The sequence below is a fragment of the Bombina bombina genome, chromosome 9, assembly GCF_027579735.1.
Source record: "Bombina bombina isolate aBomBom1 chromosome 9, aBomBom1.pri, whole genome shotgun sequence".
In the NCBI taxonomy this organism is placed as follows: domain Eukaryota; kingdom Metazoa; phylum Chordata; class Amphibia; order Anura; family Bombinatoridae; genus Bombina; species Bombina bombina.
Genome location: NC_069507.1, coordinates 124727907 through 124745908, shown reverse-complemented (window position 1 = coordinate 124745908; position 18002 = coordinate 124727907). Strand labels below are relative to the sequence as shown.

At 36.9% G+C, this 18002-nt stretch overlaps 1 protein-coding gene across 1 annotated transcript; it reads left to right on the top strand.

Annotated features, from left to right (window-relative positions):
- The first annotated feature begins 398 nt into the window (after positions 1–398).
- Positions 399–12779, top strand: LOC128640040 (glutathione S-transferase P 1). The gene is made up of 7 exons (XM_053692342.1): positions 399–509; positions 695–730; positions 1727–1842; positions 10333–10420; positions 12007–12110; positions 12316–12423; positions 12517–12779. Coding segments are annotated over exons 1-7 (639 nt in total). The 5' UTR covers positions 399–508; the 3' UTR covers positions 12703–12779.
- Positions 12780–18002: the final 5223 nt, after the last annotated feature.

Genomic DNA, 18002 nt, shown 5'->3' with positions numbered 1-18002 from the left:
GCAATGCTTTTTAGAGCATATAGTTAAAGTGAACTATTGAAATGCAGAAATGCACCAGAGCCAAACATGACTTCTTGTTCTGGCTTTTTGTCCCTTTAATGCAATAAAAATGTACCTGTTAAAAATATTATTTTACAACATTCTAGTTGTATGCACAAATTATTTAGAAGAATAAGATTGAAATGTAGAAAATAGGGTCTATTAGCAATTCAACAACTTCATTATATATACAGAATATATTTATACATAGATACAGAAAGATATAGATACACATATATATATATATATGAAACTTGTATAGATGATAGAAACATTTTGCATGGCATTACTCCTACCTATTTGTATCCACTGCTTTGGTCATTCTCTCCCTTGCCCCTCCCTCACCTGTTTCACTTACTATACTTTTGTTTTACCCTCCCCTCGTCCTTTCTCATTCTGACTCAGCAGAAGATGCAACCTATATAAACGTGTGCCAAGGAACTGCAGCAGAGGCATCAACACACAGAAAAGTAAGTCAATTTATACATCATATACTAACATTGTGAGTGGAAGAAATCTTATGGATCCTGCCAGTTGTATATGTCATGCTTTATTATTAACTTTGTGTTTGTTAGTTTATAGAGCACATTGTATTTCTGGGAAAGATACGTTGTTGTAGTATTTTATAATGAATGATGTCATATTTATTTTCCAGTGGGTTCCTACGTTCTGAGTTATTTTCCAGTTAGAGGTGAGTATTACTTGGCCTCCAATACAAACTCTTCCATAATGCTCGTTCCATCTACCTGCTTCTTCTACAGCTCTGTAGTTGTTTACTACAAACCCATAAACTCCCCTGTGCAACTCATAAACAACCTGAGCCTCCTCAGCCTACTGAAAATACACCATAGATTATGTTTTACCTACTCATTCTATAACAGTACTGCTATATATTAAAGGGACAGTCTAGTCACAATTAAACTTTTTTGATTCAGATAAAGCATGAGATTTTAAACAACTTTCCAATTTTATGATCAAATTTGCTTTGTTCTTTTGGTATTTTTGTTGAAAGATAGACCTAGGCAGGCTTGTATGCTAATTTCTATACCCTTAAAGGCCGCCTCTTATCTCAGTGCATTTTGACAGTTTTTCACAGCTAGACAACGCTAGTTCTTGTGTGCCCTATAGATACTATTGTGTTCACTCTTGTGGAGTTATTTATAAGTCAGCGCTGATTAACTAAAATGCAAGTCTGTCAAAAGAACTAAGATAAGGGGGAAGTCTGCAGAGGTTTAGATACAAGTGTTGGTTTTGCAAAACTGGGGAATGGGTAATAAAGGAATTATCTATCATTTTAAACAATAACAATTCTTGGAGTAGACTGTCTGTCTAAAGGACCAGTAATTACAGTAGATTTGCATAATTAACAAATGCATGATAACAAGGCAATGCAATAGTACTTAGCCTGAACTTAGCTTTTCAGTTATGTTTATTTACAATCCTCCTATATCATGTGACAGCATCAGCCAAATGCATATACTGTACATATATTCTATTAATTCTGGCACATGCTGCTCAGTAGGAGCTGGTGACTCAAAAAGTGTAAATATAAAAAGACTGCACATATATTTATTTATTTTTTAAATTGGAAAGTTGTTTAAAATTGCACGCTCTATCTGAATCATGAAAGTTTCATTTTGACTTGAGAGTCCCTTTAAGTTCTCTTATTCTTCTCTGTATCCTTTAGGGAGGGCTGAGCCCATTCGGTTGTTACTGGCAGATCAAGGCATCTCTTGGAAAGAAGATGAGGTACAGATAGCTGATTGGTTTTCTGGAAAAGAAGAACTTAAAAAGAAGCAGGCGGTAAGTTATTTTCTCACTGTGTAGTACAGTTTCACTTAGAATTTATAGAACCTTCTAATGCAAAAAAATAACCGGAAGAAACGCCTACAATATCCTACGGAAATTAGAGTCTAAAACTTAAGTAGACGACTCTTGAATTAGCACCACTGAATAAAATGAATTTGAGATATTTTTCTCTTTCTGTCTTTTTATTCTAGTTGTTGCATTTCTGATAAACTGTTTTCTATTTCCTGTTGTGTCAATCACTTCCTTAGGTTTCCTTCAACCCACAATCTTTTAAATACACATGCAGTTAGGAATGTAGTAGGCGAGAGGTTATATTTCAATGCCTTTGAAATGAAATCTAAATAGCAAAATGGATTATTTGCAAATTGCAAATGTAATACTCTAAAAAAGTAAATTAAATATATATGTCAGGATGCAATTAAGTTAAAGGGACATTAAATCCAAAATATGTCTTTTATGATTTAAACAGGGAATGCAATTTTTCAACAACTTTCCAATTAATTCTATTATTTAATTTGCTTCATTCTCTTGGTATCCTTTGTTGAAAAGCATACCTAGGTAGGCTCAGGAGCAGCAATACACTACTGGGAGCTAACATCTGAGATGGTGGCTGCACATATATTCCTCTCCATCAGCTAACTCCCAGTAGTGCTGCTACTTCAACAAAGAATACCAAGAGAATAAACTAAATTTGATAATATAAGTAAATTGGAAAGATGTTTGAATCATGAAAAAATAAATACATTTTGGGTTTTATGTTCCTCTCATGAAATGGGTGTTTTGTATCTAGATCAAGTAAGGAGGCTAAGGATATAAAATAAGGTCTTCAGTACATATCTCAGTGATTCATTTAATGTGTTATAGATTTAGCTTTTTCTTGTAATCTAAAAAAAAGGGTATATTTGTTTTCAAACTTGTGGGGATGAATAGTGCACAATCTGGTATTACAAGTCCAAGGTAAAACATAATTAACAAAGATGGTTACGTCGCTGGTCGTTAAGGGGTTAATATTTGGTAATAATAAAAATGAGTTTGCACTTAAAGGCATATAAAACAGTCCCGTTGTAATAAAAAGCACTAAGTAGTGGGTTATACATAATAGAAATTATTGCAGTATGTTATTCCTCCTTTAAAAAAGGATTTTAACATTTTATTTTTTTAATTTGTGCAGAGTACAATTCTTCCTGTCACAGCTTTACAAAGGGGCTGTGGTCTCTACAGGAAGATAAAGAGTGACTTTTCCTTTAAAGCAGTTGCTAGGAGATACATCAGTGGTGTATCTCTCCCCCCTCTTTTGCTCTTTCTCTTTTTTTTTTCTCTCTCTCTCGTTTCTAAAGTCAATACCCGAGAAACAAATAAGGATCTCATTATAAATCTTAATTAACTTAAAGGAACAGTCTACTCCAAAAATGTTATTGTTTTAAAAGGTAACACCTTTACACCCATTCCTTAGTTTTGCACAACCAATATTGTTGTATTAATATACTTTATAAACTTTAAGCCTCTGCAGGCCGCCTTTATCTCAGGGCATTTTTATAGCGTATAACAGCAAGGCACTGCTTGTTCATATGTGCCTTAAGGATAACATTGTGTTCACTCCCATGGAGTTTATGCATGAGTCAGCACTAATTTGCTAAAATGCAAGTCTGTAAATATCACTGAGATAAGGAGGCAGTCTGCAGAGGCTTAGATATAAGGTAATCACAAAGGTAAAAGTATATTAATATAACAAGTGTTGGCTATGCAAAACTGGAGATTATTTATCTTTTTAAACACTAAAAATTTTGAAATATAACTTTTAACCCAGTAACCTTATTTACAGAGCAAAGAAAAATAATATTTATTGGTATTGCGTCCAACAACCTGTCTAAAGTCAAAATGGGACAGCACTATAAATATGTGTTTGTATAATTAGTTAAACTTTTATTTGTGCCACATAATTAAAGCACCACTAAATACAGTAGGATTACATTGTTAAAAAGTGCAAAATTAAGACTATGGGGTTGATTTATGAAGCAGCGGTTGCTGCTTCCGACCCACTCCGCTTCAGTTCCGACTGAAGCGGAAGTTAAGAAGCAGCGGTCCTAAGACCGCTGCTCCTTAACTTGTCCGCCACCTCTGAGGTGGCGGACAGCAATCAGCCCGATCGGATTGATTGACACTCCCTGCTTGCGGCTGATTGGCAGCGAATCTGCAGGGGGCAGCATTGCACCAGCAGTTCACAAGACCTGTCGGCATTTATAGAAGTGCGGCGGACATGATACGCTACATCGTATCATGTCCGTCCGCACTTACATAAATTGACCCCTATACAATAACATTAAAGGGATACTTAACCCATTTTTTTTCCTTTCATGATTCAGATAGAGCATGCAATTTTAAGCAACTTTCTAATATACACCTATTTATAAATTTGTATTCGTTCTCTTGCTATCTTTATTTGAAAAAGCAGGAATGTAAGCATAGTAGCCGGCCCATTTTTGGTTCAGGACCTGGGTAGCCCCTGATGATTGGTGACTACATGTAGCAAACCAATCGGCAAGTGCTATCCAGGTGCTGACCCAAAAATGGGCCGGCTCATAACCTTACATTTCTGCTTTTTCAAATAAAGATAGCAAGATAATGAAGAAAAATTGATAATCGGAGTAAATTAGAAAGTTGCTTAAAATTGCATGCAGTATCTGAATCATGAAAGAAAAAAATTGGGTTTAGTATCCCTTTAACTCTGAATTTGATATTACCAGTAGTTTTTTTTTTTTGTTTTTTGCTGTTCCCCTGTATCATGTGACAGCGATCAGCCAATCACAGACTCGTACGTATACACTGAACTTGTGCACGTGCTTAGTAGGAGCTTGTGCGTCAGGGTGTATATAAAAATGTGTAAAATTTGTTAATAGATGTAAATTGGAAAGTCTTAAAACTGCATGATCTATCTGATTCATGAAAGTTTAAAGGTATATGAAACCCAGATTTTGTTTTTTCTTCCATGATTCAGATAGATCATGCAATTTTAAGCTAGTTTAATTTACTCCTTTCTAATTTACTCCTATTAACAAATTTTCTTCATTCTCTTTATTAGTATCTTCATTTGTAAAAAAAAAAAACAGGTGATGGGCTGGCTCCTAAGCTTACATTCCTGCTTTTAAAATAAAGATACTAAGAGAACAAAGAAATTGATGATGGGAGTAAATTATTAAGTTGCTTAAAGTTGCATGATCTATCTGAATCATGGAAGAAGAAAAAAAGTGGGTTTCATATCCCTTTAATTTTGATTTTAGTATCCCTTTTAAGATCTAAAGGGCATTGCTTTTAGAAGAGCTTACAAACAGGCCATGGCCTGATAGAGAAAGGAGGGTCTGGCAGATAGAATAAAGCAGGAACTAATTATAGTAGTTAGTTGAGATACTAGTTAAAAGTAGTTGTGAAATTGTCATTTTAAAATACTAATATATTGTAAATATCAGAGATTATTAACTCAAGTTCCTAGGAATTTTATAAATCAAACTTAAACATGTTTAAAGGGACAGTCTAGTCAAAATTAAACTTTCATTATTCAGATAGGACTTGTAATTTTAAGCAACTTTCCAATTTACTTTTATCATCAAAAATGCTTTTTTCTCTTGGTATTCTTAGTTGAAACTAAACCTAGGCAGACTCATATGCTAATTCCAAAGCCCTTGAAGGCTGCCTTTAATCACATGCTTTTTAAATTCCTTTTAAACACAAAGAGACAGAAAGTACATGTGGACCATATAGATAACACTGTGTTCAGGCACAGACAGTTATTTAAGATTTAGCACAACACAATGCTAAATGCAAGACAATCCTATATAATAAATGGCCAAGTATGTTTGTCAGATGCAGTCATGCGCAGTAGAGACTGCACGTGACAAACATACCTGGCCGTTTGGATCCTGACACTCAGCACAGAGCAAGGCTGAAGCAGAGTGTCAGTGGGCGTGGCCGACGGGAGCGTCGCCGGGTGCGACGAGGGGCGTGACCGGGCGCGGCGAGGGGTGTGACCGGTGGGTGTCGCTGCGATGGTGCGTGGCTGGGCGGGGTGCCGCGATGGAGGCGTGGCCAGAGAGACAAAGGGTTTGAAAGACAGAGCCAAATAGAGGGGGGGGGGGGGAGAGAGAGCCAAATAGAGGGGTGGGGGAGAGAGCCAAATAGAGGGGGGAAGAGCCAAAGAGAGGGGGGGGAGAGAGCCAAAGAGAGGGGGGGGGAGAGCCAAAGAGAGGGGGGGAGAGAGCCAAATAGAGGGGGGGAGAGAGTCAAAGGGGGGGAGGGAGAGCCAAAGGCGGGGAGGGAGAGCCAAAGAGGGGGAAGAGAGAGAGCAAAAGAGAGCCAAAGAGGAGAGAGCCAAAGAGGGGGGGGGGGAGAGAGCCAAATAGGGGGGGAGAGAGAGCCAAAGAGGCACCCTTTGACAAAGCCAAAGCGGCGAAACATGTTAGGGCAATGGTGAGGATTCCAGTGAGCTCCTGTGTTTTAGGAAGCGTTTAGTAGGGAACGATCAGCGTGACGCTTGATGTAATACTCCACAGAATTTGTTGATGGTTCAGTGGCTCAGGCATTCTGAGATATTTACTTTGTTGATAAACAGGCATTAGCTATATGCAGCATGTTGCTAACAGACCCGGTCTGACTGTTATCGATAATTAGGCATTCAGCTTGAAATCATACACTGTTAACAGACTCTGTCTGAATGTTGCTGTAAATTAGGCATTAGCCTGAAATAATACACTGTGAACAGACCCAGTCTGTATATCGCTAGTTGATTTAGATCTTATAACATTCATTTTGATGTTCTTTGATATTGACTATTTTGTTATTTATATGAGACAGCAGGTAAACTTAGAGGTATCCTAACAGGACTTAATATCCAAATATTAAACCCAAACCATTGGAGTCTCAAACTGCAGCTATTAACTCAGACACCTACGTTGACTTTAAATTGTAGCCTTTAAATAAGTTAATTGCAACTATATCTTTTAACATTAGGTTTGTAATTGACTTGTTATTTAAACTGAGGATTTTAGCTAAATTTAGCTGATATTTGAGGTGGGCTGTCATCATTATGTGTTAGACAACACGAGTTCCATTAGATTAACCCACCTATTTATAGTGAGACATAACCAATATTTCACACATTTAACCTCTTATGTGCCTTCAAATTTATAAACCGCCTGTGTACTAAATGCTTTCCAACATACGTATGTGCATAAGAGTTGGTTTACTATCAAACTATACTCATTTGCTTAAACTCAAGCATTTGTTATCGTAATCATGTGGAGCTACCTCCCACTAAGATTTGCGATCAAAGAGCTTCTTCCAAAGAATGTATAACAAGCATACTGCCACAGTAAAAACATAAATTACACCAAGCATACCAGTTAACAATAACCTAACTTAATTCTAAGCTAGCGGCTTAGTTAGCAAATCACTTAGTGGGAATATTGCAACTTTTACTTCAAATTGGTATATACGGAATGTATCCCAATCGTTGCAGTACTAATATACTTTACACAAACTAAAAGTGCCACAAGTAATACGAACTGTGTTTAATTGTTTATGATCTCCATATCACTAACCATAAACACAATTATAACTGATAATTACTATAATCTTTGTGTTAATGGTGGTTTATTGACACATCTATGCACTAGCTTTGTGTTAGAATTGACTTATTATCTATTCTAGTTTGGATTTTGACTCAGACTAATGTACGTTTCTCTGACTTTTTATTACATTAAAACACACTAGAATACTTGTCAGTTCATTTCACCTGCAGTCATTGGTTATGCTGCTCCCTATGTAAGATCACTTACAGAGCGGTCAATATTTAGCTACTGTTTTACTTAGACATTACATAATGCTTTACCAGCTTAGCTATTTGGCAGCACATTCCATTTATCCACCACTAATTTATGCCACTTTACCAACTTAGGTGTAACTGTCACGAAGTAGTCTATAAATAATTTTGGAGATATTAATAGTGTATCCTGGCCATTACCCATTGGCCAGTTATTAACTACCATATATTATTATTGAATATGACTACGACATTCATCATACTATACTGTTAGCATTCATTATTTGTATGGCACGCTGAGTCAATCCCCCCCTATTTGTAGTTTTAATTGTGTGTTGTGTTTGTGTGAGAATTTTTTAACCTTATGAACTAATAAAAGTTACATTTTTATTTAGTTTCTCTCATCTATTTGACCCATTTTCTGTCATAGTATTGACACAAAATCTTTGATGTTCATTATTACCAGTGGGTTTACCCACCTTTGAGGACTCTGGAGTGCTAATAGTGTATACTTGTTGTGTAGAATCTCCTATTCTCCACAATTTTTTACTAAATTCAGTCTCTAATATACACAGCACCTACCCTGGAACTTTGGTCAATAATACCTAAGTATCCTTTCACTGGGCAGCAGTCCCTATTTATTTATATGTAGTGCTGTTGGATCCTTTCTTTTTTTTGCTTTGCTAGAGGTGCTAATATTTGTTATACAATTTAATTTAACAATATTGGCCCTTGAAACTTACTTAAAGGAACATTAACATGCTATTTTTTTTTTTTTTAAAACCATACATTAGCCCCTAGTTATCAAGCCGTCAACCTCAAATACGCTGGAATTCCGCAGCGTATTTGTGGCGAGGCTGATTCGCCTTAGTTATCAAGCCCTAGATACCGGCAAAGTAGAATTTAGTGATGTAAGCTTCGATCCGCCAGACTCAGTCCGACACAGATCGATTCTTACGTCACTACAGATGTTCTGCACACAAGTGCGGCACTATCTGACTACTTTTGCTAGTTATCAAAGAACTAGCAGGTACGCTCGGCACTTTTCCGGCCCAGCTTACCTGGTTTTCAAACTGCCGCCCTGGAGGCGGCGGATCCCATAGGAATCAATGGGAGTCTGACCATAGCGAAAGTTCATGTTCGCTGCTGCCAGACATCCCATTGATTCCTATGGGAGCTGTCTACACCTAACACCCTAACATGTACCCAAGTCTAAACACCCCTAATCTGTCCCCCCCTACACCGCCGCAACTAAATAAAGTTATTACCCCCTAAACCGCCGCTCCCGGAGCCCATCGCCACTATAATAAATATGTTAACCCCTAAACCACCGCTCCCGGACCCCGCCGCCACCTACATTATACCTATTATTACTAGTTAAAATAAATTGAAAGTTGCCTGTAAAAATAAAATAAATCCTAAAATAGCTACAATATAATTATTATTTATATTGTAGCTATATTAGGGTTTATTTTAAAGGTAAGTATTTAGTTTTAAATAGGATTAATTTAGTTAATAAGAGAAATATTATTTAGATTTATTTAATTAATTTTTAAGTTAGGGGGGTGTTAGGGTTAGTGTTAGACTTAGGTTTAGGGGTTAATCATTTTATTATGGTGGCGGCGGTGTCGGGGGGCAGGATAGGGGTTAATAAATTTATTATAGGTGGCGACGGTGTAGGGGGGCAGATTAGGGGTTAATAAGTTTAATATAGGTTGCGGTGGGGTCCGGGAGCGGCGGTTTAGGGGTTAAACTATTTATTTAGTTGCGGCGAGGTCCGGGATCCGCAGGATAGGGGTTAATAACTTTATTATAGGTGGCGGCAGGATAGGGGTTACTAGGTATAATGTAGGTGGCGGCGGTGTCCGGGAGCAGCGGTTTAGGGGTTAATACATTTATAAGAGTTGCGGCGAGGTCTAGGAGCGGCGGTTTAGGGGTTAATAACTTTATTGAGTTGCGGGGGGCTCCGGGGGGCACCGGTATAGGGGGTAGAACAGTGTAGTTAGTGTGGGTGCTTAGTGACAGGGGTATCAATAAAGCTGTCAAAAAGCAGAAGAGCAGCGAGATCGGATGAGTGATAACTCTCACAGTCCGCTGCTCATCGCCCCGTATTTGGTGCTCGGCTTTTTGACAGCTTTTTTGATAACTTATGCAAAATTTTGAAGGTCCGCAGCAGCGATGGTAGGCGGGCGTATTGGACCAGCGAAGGCAGGTAAAGTAGACGGCTTGATAACTACCCCCCATTATATCAACAGTTGTTCTTTAATTATTAATGTATGGTTTATAAGAAAAATAACCTAAGCTTTTATTTTATCTCCTGTACTATGGGCATTTAAGAGATTATTATTATTATTATTATTATTATTATTATTGTCAGTTTTTGGTCACACTCTGAAAGAGTGTCTAGGGAGTACATCACCTCTGGTCTAGAGGTACATCACCTCTGGTCTAAGGATCCAGGGAGGACAAAATCTATATTGGGGCCATTGAAAATGTTTGTCTTGGCATCTGTCACCAGATATTTTGGAACTAAGCAAATGATTTAGTTTACTTTAGCATTTTGTAGTTTATACAGGGCTAAATTTATCTGAGGTGTTTTTTTGTTGTTGTTGTTTTTGCATATTTATTTTTCTATTCATTTAGATAATTTGTCTCTCACTGATACTTCACAGGTCTTTGGACAGCTACCTAAACTTCAGGATCAAGACTTTGCTCTATATCAGAGTAACAGTATTCTGAGGTACCTTGGACGCAAGCATGGTAAGAATGTGTCTACATCCATATAATTATTTGGAGTTTTCTTCTAATTTGTATACTTACTCTGTTATATATATTTACGTTATCCCATAGCTGAAACAATTTTCTTAAATATAATATATATATATATATATATATATATATATTTTACACACTTGAACCCTTCAAAGTCAAATACCTTGAAATATCAATTTTAAACAAATTTCATAAAAATACTTAAAATACGTGTGTTCTTCACTTAGATGGATAGATTTAAAATTAAAGGGATACTGAATCCAATTTATTTTTTTCTTTCATGATTCAGATTTTTTTTCCGACAAATTTTAAAGTTAAGGGACAGTCAACACCAGAATGTTTGTAGTTTTAAAAAATAGATATTCACTTTATTACCCATTCCCCAGTTTTGCATAACCAACACTGTTATATTAATACACTTTTTACCTCTGATTACATTGTATCTAAGCATCTTCTGACAGCCCCTTGATCACATGACTTTTTATTTATTATCTATTGGCTTTAATTTTAGCCAATTAGTGCAGTGTCTGCCACGGACGTGATAACAATGTTATCTACTGTATATGGCTTACATAAACTAGCTCTTCCCTGTTGTGAAAAGCAAATAAAAAAGCATGTGATAAGAGGCGGCCTTCAAGGGGTTAGAAATTATTAAATGAGCCCTCCTAGGTTTAGCTTCCAACTAATAATATCAAGAGAACAAAGCAAAATTGGTGATAAAAGTAAATTAGAAAGTTGTTTAAAATTACATGTCCTATTTGAAACATGAAAGTTTTTTTTTTTTTGGACTTGACTGTCCCTTTAAACCTACAATAAGGGAAGATATTTATGATGATACAGGTGGTAATTTAGAGACACTGTGGGTTAACATAAATAATACCCTCAAAGATAATTTCATGTCACAATTACTAGAGGAGCCAACTAGAAATAAACCTATATTTGATTTTGTGCTATCAAACAATACAGAAATAATATGTATATAAATAATAATTTATAATAGTGATCATAATAAGGTCATATTTGAAATCACTTTCCATAAGCTGTGTTACAATTGTCAACCAAAAATGTCAAACATTAATAGAATTTTTAGAAATGTGCATTTCAATTTGAAATATAAGCATTTTTGCAATTTGGGAATGGACAGTGGCTGGGGTATTTTCCTTCTCACTTAGCTAAACAAGCACAATGAGGGGTGTCATTTGAGTGCTTTTTCAGCTCTATAGAAGTGCCACAATTTTATTTGTATTCATTACAATATGCACTACAACTTTACAGAGGCTGTTTCTGCCTTCCATATCCATTAAAATAAAAAAAAAAATATCATTTTTAACTACTCCATATTAACAACTATTAGCTTGTGTGCGGTGTCACAAAACTGGTCTATATCACAATCTCTTCTTAAAAGCTAGTAGGATATGAGTGGCAAAATAAAAAGCATATTAATTAGAATTATTTTGTAACTTATTTTGTCAGAGGTACAATGCAAAGTAGCAAGGGTTAATGTTGAACTTTTTTGTGTTCCTATCCTTTTATATTTCATGTATACTCATGTAAAATACTTTACTCGGTTACAGGCCTTATTGGAAGCAATGACCAGGAGAATGCCCTCATTGACATGTCAAATGATGGTGTGGAGGACTTGAGATTGAAGTTTTCCCGACTAGTCTTCTATGAATTTGTAAGCATACATGTTATAGGAAGAGTTTCGGAAAAATGGTTAGAAAAAGGTAGAAATAATGGTGAGGCTGTAGCATATACAATACATACTAGTAAGTAGAATAAGCATGTGGTTGGTGGTAGACTTAGGTAGGTAATGACACAGGCTTTTTTAACGCCACAATGCAAGAAAAATGTAATTTGCTAAATACACTATTGTCAAACAGGAAACTGGTAAGGAGAAGTACCTACAGGATTTACCCAACCATTTGACTCCTTTTGAGAGAATCCTTTCTCGGAATTCCAATGGATCAAAATTCCTTGTAGGAGAAAAGGTAATGTCGTGTATCCTATGCTCAGGCAGCATTGTTCATTTTGGGCTTTCTGTTCTTTTAAAGAATTAACATCTGTTTATCTTGTTCCCACAGATCTCATATGCTGACTATAACCTTTTTGATGTCTTGCAATGTCACCTTGACCTATCCTCAACCTGTCTCTCTGCCTTCCCCCTCCTTTCTGCGTATGTTGAACGTATTCTTTCTCGGCCTAAACTTGGTGAATACCTGCAATCTGAAGGGCGCAAAAAACGACCTATCACCCCCAAACACAAGTGAACCTGAAAATATCAGAACCTTTCCACATATTTGAACAACATTAACATCTTAAATAAACCAAAATGTTTACAGTAAAACGTATTTGTTGGTTTAATTTATTGCTACAGTTTGTGTATCTAGAAAAACATGTTTCTTGATAGATGACTGTAGGGTTGGTAGTTTAATTATCAGTCTAGGGGATTGATTGGTCTTGCACCTAAGCAGCTTTTCCCCATTGACACAGTTAGCTAATTGTGGACTAGCCTATATTTATATGGACTTCTGAAAAAGTAGAGCCATACAAAAGCAAAATTACATGTTTGTGTTAAATCACAAATAGTATAAGAAAGTTCCAGAAACTCTGGGATGTGCTACAGGTATGCTAGTTAAATAAGCTTACCATTTAGAAGGGAAAAAAGGAGAGACTAGTTCTTAACTGCAGTCAAAATCTATTTATATTTAAAGGGACACTCAGGTTTTATTAAATTTTCATGATTCAGATACAGCATGTAATTTTAAACAACTTTCCAATTTACTTCCATTAAAAAAAATGTGCACAGTCTTTTATATTTACACTTTTTTGAGTCACCAGCTCCTACTGAGCATGTGCAAGAACTCAGACTATACGTATATACATTTGTGATTGGCTGATTGCTATCACATGGTACAGGGGGAGTGGAAATATACATAACTTTGAAATGTGTTAGAAAATAATCTACTACTCATTTGAAATTCAGAGTAAATGCTATTGTATTATCTTGTTATCTTGCATTTGTTGATTATGCAAATCTACTGTGTTTACTGGTCCTTTAAGTTCCCTTCTCATGTGTATAAATATTGCAGTTGTTTGTATGCAACTATACATTCATGTCTAGTAATTTTTAAGGGGGAAAAAAAACTCTTTTCCTTTTTAATCTTGACAACACCAAACTATTGTCATGAATCAACTAGAGACCCCTCAGCAGCTTCCATATTGAGGAATATCTCAACATTTTCAAGTTCTTGACCAAGTCTGCCTGAAACCATGACATCAGCCATCTTCATGGCAAAAACAAACACAGACAAAGAACCAGTTGTATCTGTAGGCAGATCCAGCATATTATTCAGGACAGGTGATGGTGATCGGATAAAGAAGCCAGTGAAATAAATAAAAAAGGACAACCACACCTACATCACCTCGTTCAACACTTGTGTGAGACACACTAATATCCTAGGTTGATCTCACCCTTTCCAGAGTGGACTCAAGCCTAAGGTTTAATACAATCCCCATGAGTATAACCCACACTGCACAAATGTAATAGTCCTGGAGCCACTTGAGTTAAAGTCCTTTGGAACTCATTACTTCCCCTTCCATCAACACAGCTGCTTGACTGTATCTATTTCAATTCCCAAGAAGGTAATTGTGATACTCACTGAATGCGCCTCTGTTCCTGATGCTGCAGCTATGCTATGTAACACAATTCATTGTTAAGAGGTACTCACTTTATTATGCAACAGTTTTCTTATACTGCCACCTTATTATACACAGCTTGCTTCAGCCGTCTTTTTTACTTCAGAAACCATGAAAACAAGAAGTATGGAACTAACACTAATAAGCAGTAAGGGGGGAACCCAAAAAAGAAGTGTATCATCTATAATAGACAACACCAGACCATGTGTTGTCAAGCACAGCAAAGGGGTTAATGCAACAAGAGTAGAAGAAAAGGTGCACGGGGCAAGACTCAAGTGAAAAGTTTTATTTCAAATTGCTGCACACGCAAAACATATTGCACTTACTAGAATCAAGATAAGCAATGATAGAGGAATAGTCTGGCACTGTGAAGATAATAGTACAGGAAAAAGGGATATAATATTCCCTGGTGCTAACCCTTAATTCAGATAATCTAAGGAGGATAAGGGGAAGGCTGGCCAAGAAGGGGTTAATTGGCACTCATTCCTGTAATTGGTAGTGTATATGTTGATACAGTCAACTATAACTAGAGGGATAATAAAGTTTAAAACTTAATATTTATTTAACCACTTAAAAAAAACACACAAAGGGTTTACCAAATTGCTCCACACACACACTTATGATAAACCTACTGCAATATACCCAGACAATGCACACAGATTCCACCACCCCCCTGTATTCCTGGCCAGTAACAGGATACGCTGGCTTCAGGTGACAGGGATGGTTTCTGTGCTGTGTGCACACGTCCCTTGCAGAGGATTCACAGCACATTAGTATGCTATTTAAATATAGTTGCTTTTAAACATTTTGTACTTTGTTACTTCAGTAACAGTGAATCCTCTGCAAGGGACGTGTGCACACAGCACAGAAACCATCCCTGTCACCTGAAGCCAGCGTATCCTGTTACTGGCCAGGAATACAGGGGGGTGGTGGAATCTGTGTGCATTGTCTGGGTATATTGCAGTAGGTTTATCATAAGTGTGTGTGTGGAGCAATTTGGTAAACCCTTTGTGTGTTTTTTTTAAGTGGTTAAATAAATATTAAGTTTTAAACTTTATTATCCCTCTAGTTATAGTTGACTGTATCAACATATACACTACCAATTACAGGAATGAGTGCTAATTAACCCCTTCTTGGACAGCCTTCCCCTTATCCTCCTAAGATTATTAGAATCAAGATAAAACATGCATTCAAATGGAGCGCTGTGTTCCTACAGCTGCCTTGTCTTACACCCTTCGCTGCACTAGTTCTCATGCTGTCACACAGCCATGGGCAGCAAATGTGTGTGTGTGTGTATATATATATATATATTTATGAGAACGAGGCTCCAATTGAAGCCTATGGAAGGGCAACTAGCAATGTGAATACGAGGTCACGTTCACATTGTGCCACACTTAAAATACCAGCGCACAATTGCGCTTCACTCGTAATCGGGCCCTAAACAGGGTATGTTGCTGGTCGTTAAGGAGTTAATGATTTTGTGCTACTTTTCCTTGTGAGGCCTAAAGTGAAAGTCAATCCTAGCGTTAGTGAAACACTAGGATTGACCATTGAAACAAATAAAGGGGACTTTCATTCATGAAATATAAAATACTTCATGCTGAAAGCTCCTTTATTTGTTTCAAGCGTTGCCGCACTGAGTTGCTCAGGCAGCCCACGGCAGAATGCTGTTTTGCTTGAGAGGTGATGTTTCCACCTCTTAGCAAATAACGTGCAGGAAATCTGGCGCCACGGGGGAGACAAGTAGTTTATACTTCATGAATGAAAGTCCCCTTTATTTGTTTCAATGGATAATCCTAGCGTTTCACAAACACTAGGATTGACTTTGACTTTAAAGGGACACTAAACCTAAAAAAATGATTTCATGATTCAAGTAAAGAATACAATTTTAAACAACATTCTAATTTACTTCTATTATCTAATTTGTGTCATTATTTAGCTATCCTTTGTTGAAGAAATAGCAATGCACATGGGTGAGCCAATCATACAAGGCAATTATGTACAGCAACCAATCAGAAGCTACTGAGCCTATCTAGATATACTTTTCAGCACAGTATATCAAGAGAATGAAGCAAATTAGATAATAGAAGTAAATTAGAAAGTTGTTTAAAATCACACGCTCTTTCTAAATCATAAAAGGAAAAATTTGGGTTTCATGTCCCTTTAAGCTATAAAGTCCCAGAGTGCAATGGACTGGCTTGAGTATTAAAAAATAACTTTTATTAGAGAAGGTTAAATGCTACACAGAGTGGAAGATATACAAAACATTACAGCCGGAAGCCAGCACAAAAGAATCCTTTGGATCCTACATGTTTTGTGCCATTTTTACAGACTAAGTGCTGAAAACGGCACAAAGCATGTAGGATCCACAGGAAGGATTCTTTTTGGCTGGCTTCTAGCTGTGATGTTCTGTATATCTTCCACTTTGTGTGGTATTTTACCTTTTCTAACAACGTTTTTTTTCTTTAATACTTAAGCCGGTTCGTTGCACTCTGGCACTTTATAGCTATTGGATTAACTTTTTTGCAGAGAGTTTGGGCTACTCCGCTCCGAGATTATCTCATCACTCATTGCCGATCATTCATTCCTAAGGACAGCGATCATAATGCTGAAAAGTTTGTATTCTCCACGGAAGTCCCTACACCGAATCTGCAGCAAGAAATAGATGGACAGGTGATGCATCTTCAAGGGACCGCCAATAGACTAGAGTACGGCACATTGGTGAGTGATTGACTTTCAGTTCTGTGCTTTTCAATGCTACAAGTGATATATGCATAATGAGACATCTACATAATACGCACATGTGAAGTTTTGTCTTATTCACAGCAGCAATAACAGAATTCACTGGGGCTTCATTCAGCAAGCGGTAATTTAGCGTTCTGGTGGTTTTTCTTGACACACAGCACAAATTATGAACATTTAATACGTTTACTATAGGTTGCTGTTAAAATAACTGTTAACGCATACATGGACATCCACAGAAATTTTTCCAGGTGAGGCAAAAAAATACCCTAAGCATAACAGCATCAGTGGCAACATGTGAAGCTTGTTGTATGCATGAGCTGCACATCATTTTAAACATGGTAACTCATTGGTGTCAAAAGTTTGACTAAAGTGAGTGCTTATGCTTAGATATATGATTTTAAAATATCAAGCTCAAAAATAAATTTTTGGGGCTGCAATATTATGAGAAAATATATTATTTACAAGACATGCACACATCACAAAAGTCTGTCACTCTTGCAAGCACACAGCTAGATTAAAAGCAAAATGGTAGTGCTGCTTTTAAACAGGCAATTAAAACACTGTGTAGGACTGTCAGACATTTCTTCAGACTCGCCAGAAACAGCAGTTATGAGCAGGTGGACAGGAATCGCCACAATTCAACCAGATTGAGTACGATTGGGTTAATTCACACTTGTGAGCTGCTGGTGCAATGCTGAATACGGAGAGCGTATTGCTCTCCGAATTCAGAAAGGTCTTGCTGACCTGATCCGCACTGTCGGATCAGGTCCGCAAGACCTTTGATAAATAGGTCTCTATGTGTGTAACTGTACTTTGCGATGTATTTTTGATGTGTTTTTCAAGACTTTTTAGTTTCAGAAAACTGCTAACCACAGCTCTGAAATTGTGGTAAGGATTGATGCGTAAATGGCATTTGCGCTAGCGCAATTGCGGTTTCGCTCCACTTGTAATATCAGCGGACTGAAAACACACGATATCGCTTGTGCAAAACCGTTTGCTCCTCACTTGTAATCTACCCCGAAGTGTAAAAAATTCTCTTCATTCATCAGCATTGGCCTTTGGAACTTTTACTGTTATCGTGCAGTATCATTATGACTCAGCAAAATCAAGATCAAAATATATAAAT